Source organism: Ailuropoda melanoleuca, chromosome 7, assembly GCF_002007445.2.
Source record: "Ailuropoda melanoleuca isolate Jingjing chromosome 7, ASM200744v2, whole genome shotgun sequence".
NCBI classification, from domain to species: Eukaryota; Metazoa; Chordata; class Mammalia; order Carnivora; family Ursidae; genus Ailuropoda; species Ailuropoda melanoleuca.
In genome coordinates, this window is record NC_048224.1 from 28,048,716 (window position 1) to 28,074,734 (window position 26,019).

The following is a 26,019-nucleotide window of genomic DNA, read 5'->3' on the forward strand; positions in this document are numbered from 1 at the left end:
CCTTTCTTATATTCAGTTATTCCCAATTGTTGATCATTTATTTTCCCTTCTGATTATGTCCTTAAAAATAGATGCCGAGAAAAATGACAGGCATAGTAATCTAGCTATTAAAGGTGTTCACATACTAACATTAGCACTGGTCTGCCTTTCTAGACTGACAGTATTTATCGACTTAGGAAAGTTGGTAATACACACCACAAAGACCAAGTAGAACAGGAATGCCTTTGAGATCTCTGGGTCGAAAACGTGATGTTTTTCTGCAGTATAAGAATTCTCCCTGTAAATGGCTGTAACTCTGTACCCCTTCCAGCGTTTTATCATGATCCTGACTGAGCACTTAGTACGATGTGAGACCGATGGGACCAGCATATTAACCCCATGGTATAAGAACTGTATAGAGAGGCTCCAGCAGATCTTCTTGCAGGTTTGTGGGAAATTCTGATATTAGATAATAAACATCATTATTCTCAGCCACAAGGATTTTCCATTTTAAAAAATGGCAGTATTTGTCAGGAGGTTGTGTAGTACCTGTAAGGCCCTTTAATGTCCATCTGGCCTCCTGTGGCTCACCAGAATATGTAAGCTTAAATGGGTCCTCTGCCATTGATTCCTAATCACTATTCCCTGGGCATTTAGGGAGCTCAGTGTGTGCAAGTCATGCAGGCACACACGAGATTCTCATTTTCTCTCACTTCCCCCCCCACATAACCTCAACAAGTCATGGATTTTCAGTGAGACAGATGAGCTGTTTTTAACAGACAAAATGAAGTTTGGGTTTCTTATTTTGTGGAATAGCTAAGAATTAGCAGGTGATATGTTACCTTTTTGTAAAAGAAAAATTTTAAATGATCTAACTAGTAAAAGCAAAAACAGGAAATTATTGCAAAGTATCTTTGCTCATGTTTCAACAACCATAGTTTTAATCCTCTTTGCTGCGTTGGTTCTAATCTTAGGCCAATCCCTGTCTGGGCTGCGTTTAAAAAGCCCTGTCTTTGTCAGTAGCAGAGGCCCAGCTGCGTGCAGTCTGCCAGCAGCCGCCCCTGCTTTGAAGCATGAATTACGTTTACAGTCAAATTCAGTTCTGCCTAGTTTGTTTCTAAGTTATTGACATCCTCTCCCCCCCCCATTTTTTAATTTCCCTCTACATTTTCTTAATGTTGGGGCTTTTCAGGAGCCCATTCTTCCTATCAAGCATAACCACTTTTTTCCCTCCTCCCCCTTCCCACCATTCCACAACGTGGGGAGGCTGCTGAGGGAAGTGTTCGGCATGATCGCCTACGTGGTCTTTTTCCTGATCTAAACACCCCCTTTTGTGTCCACAGCATCACCAGATAATCCAGCAGTACATGGTGACCCTGGAGAACCTGCTCTTCACTGCTGAGTTAGACCCTCATATCCTGGCTGTGTTCCAGCAGTTCTGTGCCCTACAGGCCTAAGGGTCCTTTTATTCCCGTCAAGACTTTTTTAAAATATCTGAAAATAATTTGTCTTATTTTTTTTGATGTTTGAATGCTTGCTTTCTTGTAGCATCTTTCACTTATTAAAGGGGGAGGGGGGGGAGGAGGATGGTGAATAGAGCGTCGATGACCTTTAATTGCCCCTACAAAGCAAAAATTCCCGACTGACAATGTGACGATGACCATAGGATGTATTATATATATATGACAGATACAACTTTTCTGGTATTTTTTTCTCCTTAAGGCACAAAAGATAAGTGATTTGAGGTATGTGAACACTAGAGGTCCAGCTTACAAAGTAGTATATAGAATTGGTGGGTTTACTATCAAGTAGCATAGCTTTTCACAGCTCATGGATAACCTAATATGGACGAAATAAAACTAAAATGTTTTTTAAACTTTGGTATTTCATGATTTATCATCTCAGTCTACTTGAAAATCGGTGGTTTCTTATTGAAGGTATACTTCCTCACTGGGAATTCTCTCTCCAAAGTAGTATTAGTATTTTAAGACACTACTTACGAATGTTCAGAGTAGCACTACCCAAATTCTTTAGTTATTCTGAGGTGAAACGGAGCCAGCAGCTGTTCTGAAGGCTCCGCCGGTGATGCCCAGCGTGCAGGCAGCAGTGGGAACTGTGACCTTAGAGCCATCTGGTCAGCTCCTCTAGTTTTGGAGACAGTTTTGTCCAAGATCCACTAGTGAAGTGCGTGCTGAAGTGGAAACAGAAGTAGCCAGATTGGCTAAAACTTTCCTTGGATTATATATAGGTTTGGATTTTGTTTCTGCAGAACTTGGTCCGAGTAATTAATTACTAATTCTTGAGCCTGTTTCCTGTACAGTATTAAAGCTTAACTGAGATAAGCATGCACGTAAAAGAAGTATAAGGGATTCTCTGACATTGCAAATTGCTAGCACTTTAAGACTTCACTAAACCTTAGGAAAAATTTATCAACAACCCCACAACTGGTAAGTAGTATTCCTCTGCGTTTGTACAACACGGGTAGCATTAACTTACGACCTCGTACATTTAGGATGCATTAGCATTTTTCATATTGTTATCCAGTCTCTGGTTTACACCGCATTTACTGGCTATAGAATATAGTCCATTCAAGAGATAGGAATTTCTAGGATTTTTAAATACTGTACCATTTAAAACAAGAAATAATTCACAGAATTAAGAGTGCATGGCAAGTTACTAGCAGGAGAAGGACTAAAACCCAGGTTCTTGTCTATTCTTCTGGTTATGCTGTTCCTCCTTCCCACAAACAGTAATCAGTCAGACATGGCTCTTGGCCTCAAGAAGCCAAAATGATAACCACTTAAGGCTCTGGTAACTTCGACCCTCCACTGCCCTGTCGCCCCTCCTCTCCCAGTGCACTGCAGTTCGGCTAGTTACACCTGCCTGATCCGAAGTCTAGAGGAATTTTGCTCTTGGATCCTCTCTTCATGTGTAATATTGCTTCTCACAAGAATTCACTGATGGGACGCTGCTCTGTGCAGTTACGCAGCTAAGTTTATGGAAAATACTGGAAGCTGCATTTTGAAGAAACAAGAACAAAAACATTCAGCAGCTGCTTTCCCCACTCAAGCAGCTCATACAGACAAAAGAACGGCATGTCACTAAAGTATCTTGCAAAGAAATCAATGTTCTGTTAAATATTCTATCAATGCCATTTAACATTTCCTTTGTCAAAGTGAACAAACATATGCTTTGTTTTCCTTGATTCTAAATCTCCCTTCCAGGAATAATTCAGGCAGTGGTTCATATGAAAAATAAGTTTGCTTGCTCTTCCTGGAAAGTATTGAGTAGTTTGTTGTATAATCTACTAACCTGTAATTATACCTGAAAATGAGAAGTGAAAGAACTTGCCAACCTGGGTAGAATACATTGGGCTGTCCGTGTTCTCTGGATACTGGTATCATCTTCAAGTGATGAAAAAGGGAATAGAAGCATACGTGAAACTAGACAAATCTAGAACTATACTGTCCTCATGAGAACACGTGCTCATGAACAAGCGGCTGGTCTGTGCCACATGCCCCAGATTCACCATATTTAATCCTCACAACCACCCTGGGAGAGGATTATGCCCATCCAGCAGATACAAAGAGGCCCATGGAGTAACCTACCCAAGTTCTGAGTAGAATCTGAACCTCGGTCCATGTGGCTCAACGGCTCTTTATCTCCCATGCAGTTAATACTGTTGTCAGCTGCCTAGACTCCTCGTTACCCTGTTGACATCAAGCTGGAAGCTTTCTTGTGCTCCCACGAAGGTCTTGCTCCCCATTCTGAATCAATTTTTACTGAATAAATAATTAGCATGGCACATTTAAAAAAAAAATCAACACCTGACTGATACAGTAAACGTTTCTATGTTGGATTCTTAGAGAACAATTAGTAATTATAGTCTCGAGTCTATCTGAGTTGGACTTGCCTTTTGTCAAGCATAATCTCCAGGAGAGCTGATCTAGAAAGGAAGATGAAAACATATAAACTTTCTATTTCTTCTGTTTGTGGAAACAGGACTAAAAAAGCCATGTCAAAGAACAACTTGAAACTACCCAGTTTATCTTAACTTGAACGGTTTTGGGGGGAAAAAAAAAACATGCACAGACCCTGTAATCAAGCACAAATCCTCTTACTAGCTCTAACTACCTTGTGATCCTTTTGACAAGATGGGCAAAACCGACTAGCTAAACTTGATCCAGATGTCTAGGGTGACGTCGGGTTGTAGGTTATCACTGCCTTTAGAAGTGCTAAATAAAAAGAGAAGTTATCTTCCCTCCCAGGATTAAGTGAGAATACCTGTAAGCCATTTCACATTACACCTGCCTGGTCCACAGTAAGTGTTCTGTAAAATGTTAACAAGTTAGGATAAATTTAGTACCTTTTTTGATCAATAAGACAATATGGCTGTTTTTCCATTTTAATCCAGATTTGAAAAGGGCTATCTAGACAGACATTAGGGCCTATGGTAGTAAACCGTAAGCATACAGAAAACATGATCAGACTGCCACGACTCGATTCCTACTGTCAGTGAGGCCTTGTCCAACAGCTCCTCCCCACTCCCCCACGTGGCGACAGGGTCTAGAAGACCTGGCTAGCCTCCAGGGCGCAGAATCTACCACTGTCCTGTTTCCTGGGAGAAGAATCCGCTTCAGCTGCGATGCTTCAGCCCTTACTAAAAGCTCTTCCTCCTATTACAGTCTAGGGTTTATTTTGGTTTATTTCTCGGTTTTAGCTCTAACCTAACTTTTGAACCTATTCCATCCCTCAGCTCCCACCCTGTTGTAGAGAAAAGCAATCACAGACCGAAGGATTTTGCCCACAACCAGGCCTGCTGGACTCCGAAACTCGCTCTTAAGCCATAACATACATATTTCTTCCTGAAGCATTATTTATGCGAGTGTCCCATTCATCTGTGAACACTTTACACTTAACTAGTCACATCTTCTCGTACGTCAGCTCATGGCCACACACAGTACAAGTCTTCCGATACATGTCATCCTCTAGGTTTTCTTCTGGTCCATACTCATGCTGATGAGCAACAGTTTCCCTTTTCCACACGCTGCTTCTTACTGCTCGCCGTAATTCTAAGAAAATAAATAAAAGCCAGTTTTCCGGTGATGCTGTTCAGCTGAATCTCAAAATCCATCAAGCTTGTGAGTGTGTGTGTGTGTGTGTGTGTGTGTGTGTGTGTGTGTATAAACCAAATATGGTTTACATTAATAACAAATCAAAATTGATTCTATAACCTTGGGCAGCTTGGTCTGTGAAATTACTCGTTGGAGCCACATGAAATGGGAGAGAGAGAAACGGGGTAAGTGGGTTAGAGGTACAGTAAAACAAGAAAATTCAGATGATGAGTAAAAGGATTGAAAAAAATGGGATTGGTTCAAGCAGGTAAGAAAAATGATGCCACAGCAGGAAAGGGGAGTCAACCAGGATAACTCAGGACAAGGAGCATTTCAAAGTTCCGTACGTCAGGGGCCGCTTCTGTAAGAGGCAGGCCAAGCTCTGCTTGAGAGATAACTAGAAAGCCAAGAAGTCTGCTACTGTGCTGGGGTTTCATCTCAGAGAAACTGCTTGTGTACCTGACCTGAAGACCATTTAGTTCCTTATGTTATAAAATGAGAGCAATATTTTAGGAGAGGGATTGCCAATTATTGCAAAGGACAACCTAAATATAAGAACCAAAGGCAATTAAGAGCTGGAAAGAATCACAGTTTTTATTTTTGCAGGTAGGGAAATGGAACAAAAATAGCATGTGACCTCACGTCATTTATCCCAGAGTTTAGAACTTTTCCCACTGTATCATGTTAAAACATCATTAAAAAAATGGTTGGATGCTTTGAAAAGCAACTAAAAGCCGGTCACATTTTCAAAGTTCACACTGCATTGCCTGGAGAAACCAAATGCTTAGTGTTAACTGGAAATTAACAAGCTAATAACGTCTCAGTTTCCAGTTTAATGAATAAAAAGCAACACTAATCATTTACATTTTGTTATTCTGAGCAATGACCCATCAAGCCCAGCTCCCTGACAGCAGCACCACCTAGGGAAGAGTATGTTACATAATCTCAACCATAAAAATCACTATACCAAGTGATCACAAACACACATCTTCTTTAATCCTCTTTAGATGAGTATCGAAATACTCGGATCTTCATATTTCAGTCTATAGTATCAAGTATAAGCAGATGTAGCACCACGTATCAGGCACTGTTCTAAGCACTTTATCTATAAACACGTTTAATCTTTATAACCCTTTGAGAGAAGTACAACTATCATCCCAGTTTTAACAGATGAGAAAACCAGGCCCAAAGAAGTTAACATCCGTTGTGCCTAAGGTCAAAGTGCTAGCTGATGTCAAAGGCGTGGTCCAGCTCAGGTTCCTGTCAAGAACCACCGAAGCTACGCAGCCTTTTCCCACCTCCAGTGTGAGAAGCACTGGATCTCAGACCACTGTTTTCAGGCTTCAACATATACACCTCTAGACAGTTTCCAAACTAGGGGGAAAATCGTGTTCATCCAAACAATAATCTTTATTCCTATATTCTGTCACATTGTGAAGGTGGCAATTTTTCTAGACAAACCTGGAATGCCCTATCCTTTATTTTACCTTAAAAAGTGAAATCATGTGCTGTCTAGCACAGATGCCTCATGCTTTCAAGTCAATGACAAGAAGAGGTCTCCTGTTTGAGTTCCAATACCTCCCTTCCAAATTTGTTCTGATATAAGGTATCCTAGCCACCTCTCCTTTACTACTCCACTGAGAAAACGCTCTCAAAATATGACTGCATCACTACTAAGCTAACCTCTAACTTGAACATTATGTGAACTCAGGAAGAGAAGAAAACTATTTGCTTAGAATATTGACAACAAAATCTAGTTTACTATCCAAATTGGTCATAATTGAACATAAGGTTTTTACTGACTTTATGGCTTTTTCTTCCCATCCTTCAGCTAGTCTATCAAGAATAATGACGTATCTTTAGTATTTACTAGACACTCCTGGAAAAACTCACGCTAAAAAAAAAGGAAGTACTAAAATACTGGTATGTTTATCATTTTTTGGCCTTCTTTCCCTTCCTGAACAATCTAGTCCTAAAGCCATTAAGTGGAGCAGTGAAGCAGGCATCTGCGGTAGGGCAGAGGGAGCCCAAGAAAAGGCAGGCGCTCTCCCTACAGTGGAGGCTGCTAGCAACAGTGATGGGAGATTACATACAGGGCGTCAAACAACTACATTAAGGACAACGTGAATCAGGTTTCTCACTGTCAGAGAAGGGAGTTACAAACAAGGAAAAAAAACGAGAATGAATCTTAAAATTCTGGAATAGAACTGGGTATATGAGTGTGAACGCAAGGTGTTAATTTTTAACATATATGGGGCAGACATAAAAATCCAGATATATACATGTTTTGTGTGAGAAAGCAGAAGTCCTCAACAATGAAGACATGGCGAAAGGATGGAAGAACTCACTTAAAATTCCTTTTGGCCCAAATCTCAATCTGAACACCAAAATAAGGACAGAAATGAACAAAAGCCATACAGAAGGGACAGGAATGGATGAGTCCATACCAATAATAAATGGCAGAAAGGATGCAGCAGAATGCAGATTTCTAACTGGCTAAACGTGGAGAGCGCACTGGGGGAAAAAAAAACTTGCAAAGAGCGTACTAAAGACTGGTTCAGGCAAGAACCATCCATGAATGGATGCTAAATCTTGGGGAGAGGGGTTAGGAGAACCAGGATATTTGTTTGGCTATAATTCTTTTTTTTTTTGCTTATGAAATAAAAAAATAAGTATTAACACCATCATTAAAGGCAGACGGACATCTGTCTCCAGATACGCTGCCCTAAGAAATAGGTCATGTATGTGCGATCTCAGCCTGAAATGCGTAACATGCACCTAACCATTGGGAAACCTCAGAAAAGCCCCAAATGAAAAGCATTTCGAAAAAGTCAAGATGGGGAAGGGACTTCTTCAAAGATGTCGATATCAAAAGAGAGAGAACCTGTAGAAATATTCCAGAATAAAGAAACTTAAAAAGACTTGGTACCTCAAGTCAATGCCTGATCCTAGACTGAATCCTGGGCTATAATGAAAAAGCACACAGGACGAACAGAGCTGGACTGTGAAGACAGAGGAGATAAAATCTCACTGCTCTGGTCCTGCTCGAGGAGACCACAGTTCCCGGGAAGCAGGTGCTGCAGGGCTGGGGGCAGGTGCAAGCAACCCCCTCTCCGACGGGGCGGGCCAGTGTCGTGTGCGGAGTACAAATGGCACAGATGGCATCGCGCTAACAGGTCACTCTGGGGAAAGGATACAACTCTGTGTCCTTCATACTAATCTCTGCAATCTTATGGAACTTTCTGAACTTCTCTCCAAATAAAAACTTAGAAATTCAGGAGTTAGCTCAAGGGGCCAAATTCGAAACCATTTGAGCCTCAAAATAACGGGAATGGACTATAACACTGATTTGAGAGTAAGAATCCACGAATCCAACTGATACTAAAGGAAACTGAATAAGAACTATAGAAAGAATAACAAAAACAGAAAATCACCATTTATATCCAGCCGAGTAAGAGCAGACTGGGGCAAGAATCATGCCGCGCGCTACAGCCCCGGAGTGAGACCTAAAGGAGATGCTCACACAAGACCGAAGGGTCCTTCCCACAGGTCTCCTCTAATCACAAAGCAGAAAGGGCACCAGACAAGGGGCAGATCCAGCAGACACGCCCCACCCACGCTACACAAGGAGGCCCCTCTCGGCTGACTGCACGTGTCTCCCAACGTGACGCACACAGACACGTCACTAGGGAAGGACTCCTACCAAAAATGCTCACAGTCTAATAGTGCGAAAATAAGCCGCTGTCCCTAAATGAGGGACATTCTGCAAAACAGGTGTCAGTCTCCAAAAACATCAAAAGTCCTAAAAGAAAATGGCTGAGGACTAATAGAGTACAGATACGCATCACCTTTGACTGGCCCTTGGATCCAACAACTAAAAAGCTGTGAAGGGGGGCGCCTGGGTGGCACAGCGGTTAATCGTCTGCCTTCGACTCAGGGCGTGATCCCGGCGTTATGGGATTGAGCCCCACCTCAGGCTCCTCCGCCATGAGCCTGCTTCTTCCTCTCCCACTCCCCCTGCTTGTGTTCCCTCTCTCGCTGGCTGTCTCTATCTCTGTCGAATAAATAAATTAAATCTTTAAAAAAAAAAAAAAAAAGCTGTGAAGGGCAACAGAATGACTGAATGTCTAGGACATACTAGACAACGGCATATTAACTTTACTGAGTGTGACACTGTTTTTCAGTTACACAGAATGTCACTGTTTACGGGAGATAGCATGCTGAAATATTAAGAATCACAATGTCCTCAGGCAACTCAAATGGGTCAACAAAGTGTGTGTGTCTGTGTGTAAACAAATGTGGCAAAATGTCAACATCTGATAAAATAAAAAACTTTTTAAATAAAGATTAATAAGTTTTTTATATTACTTCATTTAAGCAACTTAAAACTTTGGAAAGCAGAGGTCTCCACACCTACTGCTGAGCGAGAAGAGGGAGGCAGAAAGGGCAGAGCCTAGAAGGGTGAGAGATCCTCGCCAGCCCTGGGGTGGGGGGAGCTAAGGAGTAGGGCCATGCCAGGCAGCACTGAAAGCTTAGCTCAGCTGGAGAACAAACAGCAGGTTATCGTGTTACAACCTCCTAGTCCTGCGAGCCTAGAATTTTCCAGCACAGAAAACTGGACTACCTCTCTGGAAATTTATAAAAATGTTCACGATAACCAGTCTTGCTATGGATATCTTCAGATAGATATTCTTTTTACCCAAAGAAGTTTTCCCTTAAATCCTTGTCACAATGAAAAATGTAGTTTATGCCACTCTGAAACTTCTATTTCATTTGCCTTAGTATCCTACTTTCATAAAAAGAGTCAGCTTGTATTCAATGTTGTTTAGGAGGAAAACTTCTAGGAGAACTAGCTGAGGGAGACCAAGTATTTCTAACTCCTTGATGGAAGGGCAAGAGGTTGTGACACAGGGTGCTCCCTAAGTCACAAGAAAATACCAAAGTAACATGAAGCTTTGATCTGACCTCGTCCTCCACACACTGAGGCAGAGGAACATGGAACTGCGTCCTTCCAACTCTGCTGAGAGAAGCCCAAGAAGGGTCATAAATGGAACCAGAGCCCCAGAACGTAAGCTGTCCGCACACTGAGCAGGAGCCCCAGAGCCGGCTTCCCTCACCCACCTCTTCTGGGGCGACGTGCACAGTAACTAACAATGAAGAATAATTCTCCATTTTTTTTAGAAGGCTTACCTCTGCCAGTACTAAGCAAGAGAAAAGGAGGATAACTCTAAAGAAAAGCCTCATCTCCACCTTCTTTGTGGAGAGGCTTGCAAGCCCGAAACGTTCTGTGTATTTGCCCCAAATGAGTCTCGTGCAGGAGCACACAGTGCATTTTCTGAAATCCGGTTGCACAGAGCAGCAGTGATGCCATCGTTCCTACTTTTGCCTTCTTGGAGCTGAGATCTAGAACAATTTGAATGTGCTGACAGCTCTTGTCTTTTACTTCGCCTATATTTTTAAATACCTTATACTATTTATACTTAAATTTCTTTTGTAGTCAAACCGATTCTCAAACTGCTAAGCAGATCACATTCTCAAAACAGGAAATGTAATCTCTCACCTTTCCATAAAGCAGCTTTGTGTCAGCTTCTTTGTGGATCAAAATCAGAAGACCAAGAGGAACCAGGTTCCAATTTCTTTTCAACTAAAAAACTTTTAGACTTGCTTTTATTCCTCTCTGTCCTGAGCAAACTGCACGGTAAGCTCCTTGTTCCTAGCTCTACAGTGTCTACTCCGCTCTCAGCCCTTTGTGGCTTAGTCAGGAGAACTAGAACATGTTCACGGACCTCTAAAGTAAACCAACGAGAAGAAGCCATAATTAAAGAGGGCACCGCACTGACCTCTGCACTGGAAACACCAGAAGACCATGGAGTAATGCTTTCAGGACAGAGTGCGCTCGGGTTTTCATATGCAAAGGAAACTGAAAAACACTCTTAGATTTGGAGGGACTTGGAAAATAAACCACTCAGGAAGATTTCCTCAAAAAGACATGCTTCATCACGACAAGAATGGAATTGAATTAAAGAAACCAGTCTTAAGGGTCCACGAAAAAATTCAGGGCAAATTCGAACTCTTTAAGGAAGGGGGAAATCCATAGTTTATCTGGTGATTAACAGCAGCAATTTAATGCAGTGAGAAAAATAGCCAATTATATTTGAGTTTATATTTCTTTAAAATAATACCTATAAAAATTATATAAATCTTAAAAGAACTGTTCTATGCATACTAATATTTGATCTATAGGATTATCTTAATTTTTATAGAAAAAAGTATAAAACAGATGCTATAATCTTACTGTTAGTCAAATTATAGGAACTTACCCACATTTAGATGACATCTTGACCAAACTACAGAGATAGTATCTAAATAAAAATTACAGTTAGCATCCCCTTTTAAAAGTATTTCATCACTTCGCAGGCTTAAGTTTCTATTTCTAATTCCTTCATCCACATACTATAGTCTGCACCAAAATACCACCAGGAAAGTGGCTTCAAGGGGCAGCAGAGAGGGAAGAGTGGAGGCGACTCAGGTAGCTGGAGTTACCAAAAACCCCAGGCTGGTCTGTAAGGAGACTGTAACTCTGCCCTCCGCTCTCACACCCAGTAAGAAGCTTCTGTTACTTTCCCCCTCAAGGCCCTCCTTGATGCTGGAAGAAGGAAGGGCTGGAGTAAAACATGAGGTGGAACATAAGCAAACAGAAGATTAAAGGAAAGGACCAAATTGAAAGAAGTCTTTCAGTTGGTCTTGCTGGTGTTTTCAGTGACTTGGTACAGCAGTGGCTCACGTGGGGAAGATTCTTCAGTGAAATCCATTCCACATGGCACTGTTTGCTACAGGAAATCTACCCAAGCCACACAAGTGTGCTTACTCCCGACCCAGGAGCTGACCTCTTAAGTCACCATAATTTATATAAAGACATATGTAAAGATGTTTATCATGAGGTTTTGATAAACTTCATAAGTGTCCAACAGTGCTTCCATTTTTACAAGAAATATTTTTAAAGAGCCTGTGTATAGGAAAGAACTATAAAAGCAGACATTAAAACGTCACTACTGACTGTCTCTGGGCAGGAGACAACTACGAGTTCTTTGCAGTTTCCCAACTTTTCTGCACTGCACACGAATTAATCTTATAGTGAGAAGGGGGGGAAAAAGATCCTCACAAGAACAAGGCAGGCTTACACTCAATTTTCGTTATTGCCGTATTATTTAACACATCTGAGCTACCTTCCAAAACCTCTTCTAAATCCTAAACACATAAGCAAATTTATTTATTGCGGCTAAAACACTCATTTTAAATGGATGTATATAAACCCTGCAAATACGTGAAGTACGTGCTCTCCAGACACACCTGACACCACACCGGGACTCCACAGTTGCTGTGGGAAGGACGTTTCTGCCTGCTGTGCAAGCCTCTCCTAGGGATTCCCTACTGCTCCGACCGCACCCCAGCTCCCCACCAGCACAGTACCCAGGACACTCCAACAGGATTTAGGTTTCCTTTCTCTTCTGACCAGCTCTGACTGCAGCACGGATGCTAGCACAGCGCCTGCTGACGCTACTGGATGCACTGCTGGACAGACGGATGACTGGACAGACAGACACACACATGCATACACGGATGGGTGGGTGCACAAACACATACAGACACAGACAGACAAAGGAGTGGACAGACAGATGTATGGACAGATGAATGAACGTACCGATGCAGACTTTCGGTTATGAAAGCCTGCTTCCAGTCCCACCTCGCTAATAATTACCGACTAACAAGTCACTCTACCTTTTATTCGTATAAAAGAAAAACGATTAGACTTGCTGACATGAGAAGGCTCCTTCTAGCTACTAAATTAAAGGACTAATACTTAGGCACGATTTTTTCAATTTAAGCAATTAGAGACGTTGCTGGTGGATATCCTTTTTTATAACCCTTTTAGTCATATTTAAGAGTGAGCTGATGCCAAATTCTTGACCGAGGATATATCCCTGATCGACTTCTGTTCCTATCTAAACACACAATTCACTTTAAGAGGAGGACTGACATGCTTTTTAGAACCCGCAGTACTCTGAGGTTTGCGCCGAGAGCCTCAAACACCAAACTAAAGAGGATGAACTTTGTCTTTTCTTGCTTCAATCTATGGAAAAACATTCCAATCTACTGGCAACAGATCTTTAAACAGGAAGAACTTAGTGAAAGGCTTTTTGCAAGTCAATAAAATACAGTCCTTCATGAGATCAATGTAGCCACTCTTACTTTTTTTTTATTTTAAGATTTTATTTTTAAGTCATCTCTACATCCAATGTGGGGCTCGGGCTCACAACCCCGAGTTCAAGAGTCTCATGTTCCACCGACCGAGCCAGCCAGGTGCCCCTCCACTTACCTTTTACTTTCTTATCAAACTTCTTCTGTTTCATTTTCTCTCGGTTTTCCTGTCGAGCTTCCTTTGCTTCTTCTAAAGCTTCCTGACTACCCCACACTTCAAGAGACCTCTTCACAATCTACAACACAGAATCCAGATTTAAATAAGCCATGATTCAGAGTTGTTAAGTACTTATTATAAATTCATAATGATTAAATCCATGGACACCAAAACATGATCTCACTCAAGGGCAATTTTATAAGTATTTGAAATCTTTAAGAGATTTAAAATAATGCGAAGAGACAACTCTAGTAACACCTCTTAGCCTACAGAAGTAAATGTATGCTGAATTAGACTAGAAGTACAAGAGTTGTCCTCTGTGTTTCTCTGCTACATTGTTTTCACATGAATCCACAGTAGTACCTCTAGTCAGTGGGTCTGATGAGTTTTGTCACACTCACCAAAAGATCTGCAGACCAATAAGCCACAGCCCGTCTGAATAGGAGGTCATCTCCAAAAACCTCTCACCACAGAGAATCACTACTGCTCTTCCCCTCCTTGGTCCATTACTAACTTCTGATCTTTAGAATATCACTTTATTTTTATTTTTTAACAACTCTGGTACCTGAATGACCTTAAGTCTTTATTCTAGTTTAAAAACTCTGCATTATGTTTACTCTGTATAATATTTATTTACATTTAGGAGACTAACACACACACTAAGAATTATGCTCAGGATCTCTCTCACAATATGTTAAGGGAACCAAAATATCAATCGAGGTAGCCAAACTCAAATTTCTCCCTGACATGATCAAGTGATATCCTGGCATTTCCTAAATTCTAAAACATCACATTTTCACACTTCAACACCCCTGAAACGCGGCAGCAGCAGCCCCTGCTCACCAGGGCTGTGACGGCTGAGTCACAAAGGGGTTCGGAAAACCTGAACCCTGATGCAGAGAGCTTTAAGAACACCTTAGTAAATCTGTCATAGTTGCATTTCCTGTGTATATATGCACAAACACAATATATAGCAAAGAAAAAAAACATAATAAATCTAATGGCTCTATTTCAGTAAGTATAAAATAAAAGCTCCAAGTGATAAAGCACTGGGTTGGCGTTTTTTCATTTTTAAGAATACATAAGATAATGGTGTATCTTCTAATTAATGGTGTCTTAGGTTTAATAAAATTCAATAAGTGATTGGCTTTACAATATAGTTTCTTAATTTTACTTGAAGCTACTAGGATTTTCTAGTATTTTCAATCAACCTGCTCGAAAGCAATACCTCTCAATATTTTTTTATATAATGGCACAAAAACAACATGTGTACTCTCCTGAGACAGATACAGGAGGCTCCAACTCGAGGCACTCCCACTAAGGGGGTAACTATCTCCGCACACCACTACAAGACAAGGAGTTGAGAAGATCACTCTGAGACACAGCAGAGTTACATGGACCCTTGACACGGTTCCAGATGAGCATTTCCCAAGTGGAGTTAGATTCTAGGAATTTGTGAAATTCCTAAAACTTTTTAGGATTTTCACTAGAAGGTGGGTGCGTAGGGAAATGGGGCCCAACTCTTACTCCCAACTTAGTTCCCAAATTGTACCAATAACATTACCTAATATTAATATATTTGCCCCAAAGTGCCACACCAAAAAGTAAAACTGGATGTTATTAAATGTCATTACATAGGACTATGACTCGTATGCAAAACAACAGAAGGAAAAGGATCTTTTTAACTCTGCAAGCAAAACTAAACTAATTATAACTACTTTACCATTAAAACTTCACCCGACCGAGGGCTAAAAGTGACTGAGTATAACATATCAGAGACCTGTAATTTTAAGTAGAGTTTCATATCACCCCACTGTGAATGATGCGGATTCTTCTTCACAATAAATTTAAGAGCTGGTTCTCTTTTTTCTAAATCACAGTCTTTCAGAAGGTATTCTTGTTTGGCTTCTGTTTTAGTTATGAGCCTGTGTTTATCATCAGCATCTCTGAAAACAAATTAAGTCCAGTACTATGTTAGTTATTTTAAATAAACTATATTTTCAAATAGTCCAAAGGGGCATGCATGCCAAAACATTATTTTAAAATAGTTTTTTCTGGGGCGCCTGGATGGCTCAGTCAGTTAAGCGTCTGCCTTCAGCTCAGGTCATGATCCTGGGGTCCTGGGATCCAGCCCCACATCCGGCTCCCTGCTCAGCAGGGAGTCTGCTTCTCCAGCTCCCTCTGCCCGCCCCCCCCCCGTTCTCTCTCACTTGCTCTGCGTACTCACTTGCTCTCAAATTAATAAAAAAATCTTTAAAAAAATATTTTTTCCTTCAACTCTCATGGTCAAATTAGCAGCATAAAAATTCTAAACAGAAAGATACTTTACCTTCTACTTATTTGGAGAAGCTATATTATATTAGCAGATCCAGGTCATTTAATAAGAATTTCTTTTCTATTTATTTAAAGTTCCTCTTTGCCACAGTGGATTTTTTTTGTTTGTTTTTTGTTTTGTTTTTTTAAAAAATTTTATTTATTTGATGGAGAGAGACAGCCAGCAAGAGAAGGAACACAGGCAGGGGGAGTGGGAGAGGAAGAAGCAGGCTCCCAGTGGAGGAGCCTGATGTGGGGCTCGATCCCAGGACTCTGGGATCACGCCCTGAGCCGAAGGCAGACGCTTAATGACTGAGCCACCCAGGCGCCCCATGCCACAATGGATTTGAAATGACTAAGAGTACAGCAAATATAAATGAGAAGACTCAATGGGTAAGAAAATATAAATCAAAGCATAAAGTCAGGGTGGGTGGGATATAAGGAATATAAGTATACAAGGTCCAACTGCCCCAACACACTTGAGCTTGTTCAAAGCCAAGGTAAAAATGGAGGCACAGTCAGTTACACAGTTCTTCTCATTTATTTGTTCCCCATCTACATGCCAGGTATTACTCAAGGTACTAGAAAAACAGCAAAGAAGAAAACAAAGCCTTGTTTTCCTGAAGCTCCCATTCTGGTTAGGAGAAGACACTCGATAAGCAAACATAATGACAGATCAAAGTGCTATAAAGAAACACAAAGCCCGGTAAAGGAACAGAAATTTTGATAGACTGGGTAATCAAAGAAGGCCACTGATGAGAGGGACATTTGAGCAGGGCCCTTAAAAAGTCCAAGAACATTCTGAACAGCTGGAGAAGAACATCCTAAGTAGAGAGAACAGCAAGTGCAAAGGCTCACGGGCAGGAGCACGATTTGCAACGGGACTTGTGGCAAGTGAGCCGGCGGGACTGGAAGGCTGAAGGGAGGGACAATGGTGAGGAGGGGTAGGAGACCAAGTCTGAAGCGGGCAGGAGCTGTGTGTGGAGACAGTTCTAGTCTACATGGATTAAAAGCCATTGAAGAGTTCTGACTAAAATGTCTCCATACAAGAAGCCAATGATGCAGAGTGGGGGGCACAGGCCAGTCAGAAGACCACCAGTGCCATGCTCCAGGTAAGGGCTGATGGTGGCTGAGGTGGTGGTGGGAGAGGGGATGAGGGGGTGAAGCGAGGATATGGAATGAACACGGAGCCAAATGGATTTGGAAATAAATGTAGGATAAGCAGAGAAACAGCCAATGAAGTTGGCCTTTACGGAAATGAGGTACAGGTCAAGGAGGGGAGGCGAGACTTAAAACTGGGAATAACTGTATGAAAGCTAAATAACTTAGAAGTTTAAGCTAAAAGAGGGGACAGGTAAATGATACTCTCCTAAAATTAAAATCCTCAAAGATATTGAAACAGAATGGAGGGCTATGCTCCTAATTAAAATTTAAAAGTATTTTTCTCCCCCACGGGCACCTGGGTGGCTCAGTCGTTAAGTGTCTGCCTTCGGCTCAGGGCGTGATCCCAGTGTTCTGGGATCGAGCCCCACATCAGGCTCCTCCACTGGGAGCCTGCTTCTTCCTCTCCCACTCCCCCTGCTTGTGTTCCCTCTCTCGCTGGCTGTCTCTATCAAATAAATAAATAAAAATCTTTAAAAAAAAAATTTTTTTTTCCAGACTACTACACAACTTTCTTTAAACTGATACATCAGTTGCTTCAGATGGAAATAAGATTATGTGATAATTTAGTTCCCAAAAGCTATCCACCCGTACTTTAAGAAGTGATAATACTGTGGATCTTAACCACTGTGTGTCAATGGGAACAGAGTTTATAATTTGTAATTCCAAAAGGAGCCAAACATTTCCAGTCACAGATCTGATTGTGAGGCCAGCAACATCTCCCATCCCCTCTTCTCAGAATTCTACCCAGCAACCAGTCCGTGGGGATGTGTCCCGATGGCCACAGCAGCGACTCAGAGAGGGCGGGTCCCCCAGGGAGGTGCACAGTAGACCCAGGGTAGCAGGTCCAAGGAGGAGGACCAGGGAACAGAGAAGAGGGCTAAGTAAGAATCACAGATGGGGTCTTAAGGCATGAAAGACACCAACCCAGGTCATGCTGGGGTAAACAGTAGGGACGGAACCATGTGGTGTGAGCAGCATCATCCTGGGGTGACAGAAAGAGGACAGAGGCTAGGAGAAGAAGAAGAAGGATGAGAAAAGAATGTGACTTTTCCTCATCTCTTCTCTGCCCTTCACTCCCCTCCTCTCACTGAAGGCCCCCATCCTCTGACCAAGGTGTTCCTCAAGGGTTGGGGGAGCTAGGAACCTGCTACAGAGAAATGGTAAAGACCCACCAGGCCCACAGAAAGGAGGACAGACCTACGGCTGACCGGGGCCGTCCTTCCTGTTTATGGGGCTTATCATCACTGTGATAAGCACAGGCTTCCTGTATTTCTTTGGCAAAATGGAACCACAGAATTTTAGGAAACAGCTAAAACAAAAATCATAACTACTAAGAAAATATTAAATCCACATGGATCTACTTATTGTTTTGCCCTAAACCTACATGCAAACACTAAACTTTAGCAATTGAGAACGTCATCTGAAATAAGTACCTGCAGTTATCACAAGTTGCCAGATCAAAGTGGCTCATAAGGTAAGAATCCATAAATTCTTTACCACATTCTTCACATACTGCATAATCAAATTCCATAACAGGTCCTAAAGAAAGGAAGGTTAATTCTTTAAGTTTCCTTTTTTGTGACTTAGAACAATATATATTCCCCTATCTTACATTTATCAGCATGTACTTTATAATGGACACAAATACATTTACATAAAAGACAAAACCATGATTATCATATTATCTTTAAAAAAAATTTTTGGGGCGCCTGGGTGGCACAGCGGTTAAGCGTCTGCCTTCGGCTCAGGGCGTGATCCCGGCGTTATGGGTTCGAGCCCCACATCAGGCTCCTCTGCTATGAGCCTGCTTCTTCCTCTCCCACTCCCCCTGCTTGTGTTCCCTCTCTCGCTAGCTGTCTCTATCTCTGTCAAATAAATAAAATCTTAAAAAAAAAAAAATTTTTTTTTAAGGAAAAAACTATCAAATCATCAAGTACGTTTGAACCCAAAACCACGTGTATGGTGCTTGTACTAGTTCTGTACTGCTGCTGTAAGAAATCACCACAAATCTTCTGTTTAACACAAATTCACATCTTACAGATCTGCAGTTTCTAAGTCTGACACGGGTCTCAGTGGGCTACAGTCAAGGTGCAGGAAGGCTGCATTCCTTTCCGGAAGTTTTAGGGGACAATCTGTTACCTGCCATTTTCAGCTTCCAGAGGCTGCCTACCTTCCTTGACTCCATGACTCCCTTTATCCATCTTCCAAGCCGGCAGTAGACGCTTCTCACGTCACTCTGGCTTCTTCCAGAATCACATCTCCCTGTGACTTACTCTCCTGCCTTTTAAAGTACCTGAGATTACACTGGGCCCACCTGGATAGTACAGAACAATCTCCCACACATCTCACGGTCTTTAACTTTAATCATATCTGCAAAGTCCCTTTTGCTATGTACGGCAATATATCAAGGGTTCCACAGTGATTGGAACGTGGACATCTTTCAGGACCGGTATTCGGCCTACCACCACACTGCTAAGAGTACAAAGGAGGTGAGTCCCAGAGTAGAAGAGAGGGGAGAGCGCTTACAGATAGGGAAGACGGACACTAACACATACCATGGAAAGAGCAGTCAAGAGCAAGTCAACACTAGAAAAAACACAGAATTCACTTTCAAATACGAAACTCTCTCCCCCTCCATTCTATCCCCCCACCACCACCACCAACAGAGGAAATACCTCAACAATGAGATTGTAAACTCGAGGGTAGAGATTATATTTAGCTATATATCCTCAATTCCTAGCACAAAAACTACTCTAGAGTAAAGCTCAATTTTTTTTTACTTCAAATACCTGGCTACGGATCTTTCATATAGAACTGGTTCTCTCAGCAAGTCTGAAAGTTTTACTAGTACATCTTCAGGATGATTGCTACTGCCAAGCCCCAGCTCTGAGAACTGCCACAACTCCCAGTGGAAAGAAGAAGGGAGTCATTTGTCCAGTTGGCTCGACACATTCCTATCACTGCCTTCCCTCACCTACTTCCAACACAGCACGGTCAGTTAATATCCTACTACCCCTTAATTCCACTAATCTCCAAACTCTAACAAAAATATCACTCTTACTTATAAAATATTAGCGGCGCATAGCTATAGACAAAAGAAAAAGTTAAAAATATAGTCAAAGATCTTCAAAAAATTGATTAGAATGTGTTAGAATGGAGAAAAACAGGTCTGACACACTAATTAGGAGGCTACTGAATAGTATTATTAATCAAAAGCCATAAAATGTGCAGACATTTTCCTAATTTTAGAAAGTCTTTATGATGGGAAATTTTAAATGTACATGATGATGATTTTTCTACCCCTTCACTCCCTTTATATTTACCACGTGGAAAGTGTCAGTCTAGTGTAAGCAAGAGCCTTCCCTCCCCGCCGTTCATTCACTCATGTACCTATTTATTATTGATACGGACTCACAGAGTCCTATTTTTTCCAATGGCACTATCACTCAGTAGTGTCCTTAATGACTTTGGTGCTCAAATTGTCTCAGATTTGGCCAGTAGGAGCCCTTTCAAGTTGTGTAACACACTTCTATCACATTTGAACACTACGTATTTCTGGCATTACAGAATGTTCCAAACTCACCTGGTGGCCATGCTGCCCCAACCCTAGAATCAGCTATTTCTCTGAAGGGCCCTGGTTCCTTTCGGTGGGGGAACAGTATCAGAGTCCAAGATCTGGACACCAGGTATGCTCACCGCCACTGGGTTCTCTTCGCTTCAAGGCCCTTTCTGTGGACAGAGCTAAGAATACATGCACGTGTGTGTACATATATGTATGCACACACACAAGTACTCATACGTGCACACGATCTTTCTGAGGTATAACTGACACTGTATTAGTTTCAGATGTCTAACATGATGACTCAATATATTGTGAAATTATCACAATAAGTCTAGTTCACATCTGTCACCATAGTTTACAAAATCTTATGAGATCTTTTAAGATCTACTCTCCTAGCAGGTTTCAAATAAGCAGCACAGTGATATTAACTAGCTGCCATGCTGTATATTACATCCTCATGACTTATTTTATAACTACAAGTCCTATCTTTTAATCACCTTCACCCCCCTTTCCCTTATCACCTTCCTAGTGATTCTGAGGAACCTCTATTCTAGATTATAAAAGCATTTGATAGGCTTTGCTTTATAGGCAAATGACCCATATAACTTAATGGCCCAAATAATTTTGATTTTTCTCAGCTATGCTGAAGCTCTTTAAAAACTAACAAAACATGATAGAGGGGCACCTGGGTGGCTCAGCTGGTTAGGTGTCTGACTCGATTTCTGCTCACGGCATGATCTCATGGGTCGTTAGACTGAGCCCCACAGTGAGCTTCGCACTCAGGGGTGAGTCTGCTTGAGTCTCTCTCTCCCTCTCCCAAGCTAAGTCAGCCCAGAGAATGAGGGCCTTTTCTAATCTGTCTCCCAAAGGGGACACTGATGAAGGAGGTAATCGAGAGGACATGATGGCCAGCTGATCTATGAGGAGGACCTGGGCAATTAGAAACTTCTCACCCCCTACCCTGTTCTTGAAATGCTCATTCTGCCCAGCAATCCCACAGTGGGAGCTGTTCCATGGACGAACCCTTGAGAGAGTAAGGTGTCGTTGAGGCCATCTGTGACTGAACCCAGTTAAGCCTCTATATAAACTGTTGAGATGTGGCAGGTGGGTGCAGAGGTCTACTCATCTTGCAGCCTCCTACGTTCCCTTGCTAATTAAAGCTGCCCCCTACCAGTCTGGAGTGGCCCGACTCCTTCAGTCTCTTGCCCTCTGTGTGCCAGGCCAGTCTGCAAACCAACACGCACCTTTTCTAACTTCCACAAATTCACAACCAAAGTCCTATTCACATGCAGCAGCCATACCATCAATGCATGAGTAACAGCCAATGCCACATGTATACCTTCATTAAGCAGGAAGGCACTACAATAGGTTATCAATAAATATTTGTTGTGTGATAGGATGCCTGAGTGGCTCAGTTGGTTAAGCGTCTGCCTTCAGCTGAGGTCATGATCCCAGGGTCCTGGGATCAAGCCCTGCATCGGGCTCCCTGCTCAGTGGGGAACCTGCTTCTCCCTCTGCCCGCTGCTCCCCCAAGCTAGGGCGCTCACTCTGACAAATAAATCAATCTTTAAAAAAAAAAAAATGTGTGACCTGTTAAATCAAAGTACAGGCTTTATAGGGTGCCTGGGTGGCTCAGCTGGTTGAGCGTCTGCCTTTGGCTCAGGTCGTAATTCCAGGGTCCTGGGATCAAGTCCTGAATCAGGCTCCCTATGGGGAGCCTGCTTCTGCTTCTCCCTCTGCCCCTCTCTCTCATGATCAAATAAATAAAATCTTAAAAAAAAAAAAAAAAAAAAAAAAAAAAAAAAAAAAAGGAAGTATAGGCTTTACAGCCCACAGTTGAGGCCAAAATCTGCAGACAAAAGCTGCAATGAGTCTTCATATCCATAAAATCATAGGGACTTTAAAGGTCTTTAATTCCATGCCTTCCCTCCTCATACAGGGCTTCTCTAATATATCCCAGTCAGATCTTTCAATCTCTGAACCCGTCCAACACTTTGCTCTTTAGAAGCAGCAATTCACATGGTTAGGAAGTTTTTCCATTTCAGAATCACCATGAGACTCACACAAAATATGGGCCAACAGTCTTTAAGTGCAAAGTGCTAAATATATGTATGCATGGTACTGGGCTGGAATCTCCCTCACTGTACTGTAATTGTCACCCACTGTTCCAAGTTCTTCCCTCCAAAGCAAATCATAGTAAGTATAACCTCTCTTCCACAGAGAAGACTTCTTACACTTGCAGGCAGTTAGAAGTGTCCTCTAAGTTAAACCTAACCAGTTTTGACAACTGTTCCTCACATCAATATGAAGACAACCATTTGACCACTCTGTTTTGGACACTATACACTTGTCAATATCCCCCTTAAATATGGCACCCAAACTGAATATTTTAATCCAAGTCTCAGCTTCTGAAAACAGTGGAAGAGAATAGGACTCTTACCTACCTTAATGAACGTATAACATTTCTGTTGCCACAGCTAAAACTAAAATTGGTTTTCTAAGCTTCCCCAAGGATAAAGCTACAGATAAATATGTCCCATTTTTCCTCCAAAAAAATAAAAGAAGGTCCTAAATGTTATCTCTTGGGTTCTAGCCCCTCATTTCAGCCTATCAAGACAATGGAGTATACTATCAGTCAATATATTGGCTGTCCCTGCCTATTACAAAATAGCAGAGAGCAACAACCCTAAGTACACAAACCACAATTATTGCCAAATCTGTTTACTTTTTAATCTACTACCAAAACTGCCAAACTGTATCCCTCTTACAAAGCTCACCTGCTCACTGACAAGTATGGCATTGTTTATAACTGATTTACAGAATTATGCATATTTCTCAAAATGACCAATCTAGATACCTATTTTCTGAAAATACACTTTACCTGGCTGATGGACAACTTTTCCAATTGTATGCTGTTCTTCTTCTTCCTCTTCCAGAATGAAGCCTCCTCCTGTGTCAATGATCTTTGGGGCTGCTTTTACATTAGCCATGCCTATAAAAAGTAAGTAAAAGTGGTCAATGATTTAACTAGATAAGCCCCTATGTTCCTTTGTGCATAAACAGGTACTTTAAGTTTAAAATATATCAAATGAGATAAGGATGTTCACTATTTTTTTTTTTAAGATTTATTTATTGGACAGAGAGAGACAGCCAGCGAGAGAGGAACACAAGCAGGGGAAGTGGGAGAGGAAGAAGCAGGCCTCCCAGCAGAGCAGGAAGCCCAAAGCGGGGCTCAATCCCAGGACCCTGGGATCAGGCCCTGAGCCGAAGGCAGACGCTTAACAACTGAGCCACCCAGGCGCCCCAAGGATGTCCACTATTAACACTTCCACTTAACATTATACTGAAGGGCCCAACTAGTGCAAGATGGCAAGAAAATAAAACAGGCATCAAGGTTGGAAAGGATTAAAACAGTCTTTATCCACAGATGATGTGATTACATACATAGAATATCCACGAGAATCTACAATTAGAATTAAGACATAACATCTACGAAAAGAGGTGTAAAACCTCTACAATGCAACCACCACTAAGAGAAATCAGACCTAAATATAAATGGAGAAACAGACCTCGTACAGATTGGAAGACTCGATATTAGATTTGGTGCCAAAATTTTTATCTTCAGTACTTTTATTTCAGCATACTGTACAATTTTCACTTTCTGGCTGAGCTAGGACATAGGCCATGGAAAAGATTAAGAAGAGCTTGCTTAGAATGTGGTGCTAAGGACCTGGGGAAACAGCAAGGTGGAGCAGCAAAGCGAAACGGGGCTTTGTCTTGGCATGACTGAGCACCGTTCAGTATCCTGCTCAAGTTAAGGTCTTGACTAGTCCAGCTGGTCCAAGCTCCTGAAGGAAAGCGGGGGGTATCCCATGTCACAGCACAGTCCAGTGCCCGAGAACTCTTACAGAATATTCATTCTACCTTGCTTTCTACAATCAGAAGTTTCATATCAGTGTATGTTCTTTTTTGCACCCTTGCTCCACAACCATTTAGTACAGATCTACAAAGCCTTATGAAATCATGATTATAAATTAACACAAATGAACAACTTTTGTCCTGACTCTAGAACATCTCAAGTTGATGAAGGAATAAGAAAAGTAGAAAACAGAAAGGATGAAACCAGAACCATTAAAAGTGGCTAGAATTTGCAGATTCAGGGTCAGTATATCAAGACACGCTGCCAGCCCCAGTTTCTTGTCATTCTTCTTCTGGCTGAGGAAAAGGGGTAGTAGAGGACACAGCTCCAAACTGTGCTCAACTACTCACACAGTAAGGGGTATAGCTTTAGGAACACCTGTACCTCATGTTATAGAGGCAGTCCTGAAGACCTGCAGGTCAACCAAACTATTTTAAGTACCCTAAGGAAGATTATTACTTGACTACAGTGGAAAATTAGGGGACAGAAATGTACATCCATGAAAGACACGCAGTCAAGGGCTGACCCAAGAAAGGGGAAAGATAAAATTCAGACAAAAATTAACAGCCTTTCTTCCTAAAAGTGAGACAATGCCTGGCACAGAAGAAGCAGTTGGTGAAAATGAAAGGCCGTGAATCCAGTATCAGATGAGCTCAATTATAGTCCTGATTAGCTCGCGTACTTGCTGGTATGAACCTGAGTAGATTCCTTTCCTTTTCTGGTCCTCAATTACCACCTCAGTAAAACACCAGGACCAAACGCTGCCCTAATTATTTTCCAAGTTAACAGTGAGAATCAAGTTAGCTAACTTGAAGGGTGTGAAACACAACAGGTGCTACTCTTGAAAGCCCCACGAAGGCAGCAGCCTCGGTTTGCCTCTCTCGGTGCCCAGCACGTAGAGAGCACTGTGCCTCTGTTGAATGGCTGAATTCGGGAGCGGTGCAGGATGACTGCTGAAATGGGTCACAAGTCTAAGACTTTTATACAAGGTCTACCCCTGGGACCGGCAGACGCGCAGCTGGAACAGAAAGGGAAAAGCTAAGGCGCCTCCCGACGGAGAGGGCGGCTGCATCCCCCAAGCCTAAGAGGAGATCTGGGCCACCCCAGTGCAGTGAGGAAAGCCCTGGCTTCAGCGCGGAACCGCTGGTGGTCTTAGCCCGCTTTGAAACGGCCGGGGGAGCGGACTCCCGGGACTGCGGGAGGACAGGCGCGCAGACGCGCTGGCACCCGACCAGCCAGAAGGAAGGGGCAGGCGTCGCCAGGGCCCAAACCTCCGGTAGCCGCAGCCGCCGTCGCCGGGTAGGGCCGGGCCGCCAGCCGGGCCTGGCGCAACATCAGCGCCCGCTGTCGCTTCCGCTCGATGCTCGCCCGCACCGAGGCAGGCAGCTCCGCCGGCGGTTCCGAGGCAGCCGGCTCCCGCGAAGCGTCCCCGACTGCCGCCATTTCCAAGCTCCCCAAAGGGCCGAGACTTTAGCCCCGCGCACGCGCATTGACACGCCGAAGCCTGCCCTCCACCCCGTCGCGAAGCCTGCACCGCCTCCGCGTCGACTCC

At 42.5% G+C, this 26,019-nt stretch overlaps 2 protein-coding genes across 4 annotated transcripts in view; one reads left to right on the forward strand and one right to left on the reverse strand.

Annotated features, from left to right (window-relative positions):
* The window catches only part of NCBP1 (nuclear cap binding protein subunit 1), a 38,328-nt gene extending 36,473 nt beyond the window's left edge, over positions 1–1,855 (forward strand). For all 3 annotated transcript variants that reach the window (XM_002914933.4, XM_011219343.3, XM_034664160.1), the window contains 2 exons: positions 311–424; positions 1,323–1,855. In XM_002914933.4, the coding sequence (XP_002914979.2) occupies positions 311–424; positions 1,323–1,436 (228 nt within the window). In that variant the 3' untranslated portion in view covers positions 1,437–1,855. The remainder of the gene's footprint in view (positions 1–310; positions 425–1,322) is intronic.
* Positions 1,631–26,019, reverse strand: XPA (XPA, DNA damage recognition and repair factor). The gene is made up of 6 exons (XM_034664167.1): positions 25,739–26,019; positions 23,430–23,540; positions 18,420–18,525; positions 15,290–15,455; positions 13,471–13,588; positions 1,631–5,051 (listed from the first exon to the last, which is right to left on the reverse strand). The coding sequence occupies exons 1-6, from the start codon at positions 25,908–25,910 to the stop codon at positions 4,903–4,905; spliced, it is 822 nt and encodes a 273-aa protein (XP_034520058.1). The 5' UTR covers positions 25,911–26,019; the 3' UTR covers positions 1,631–4,902.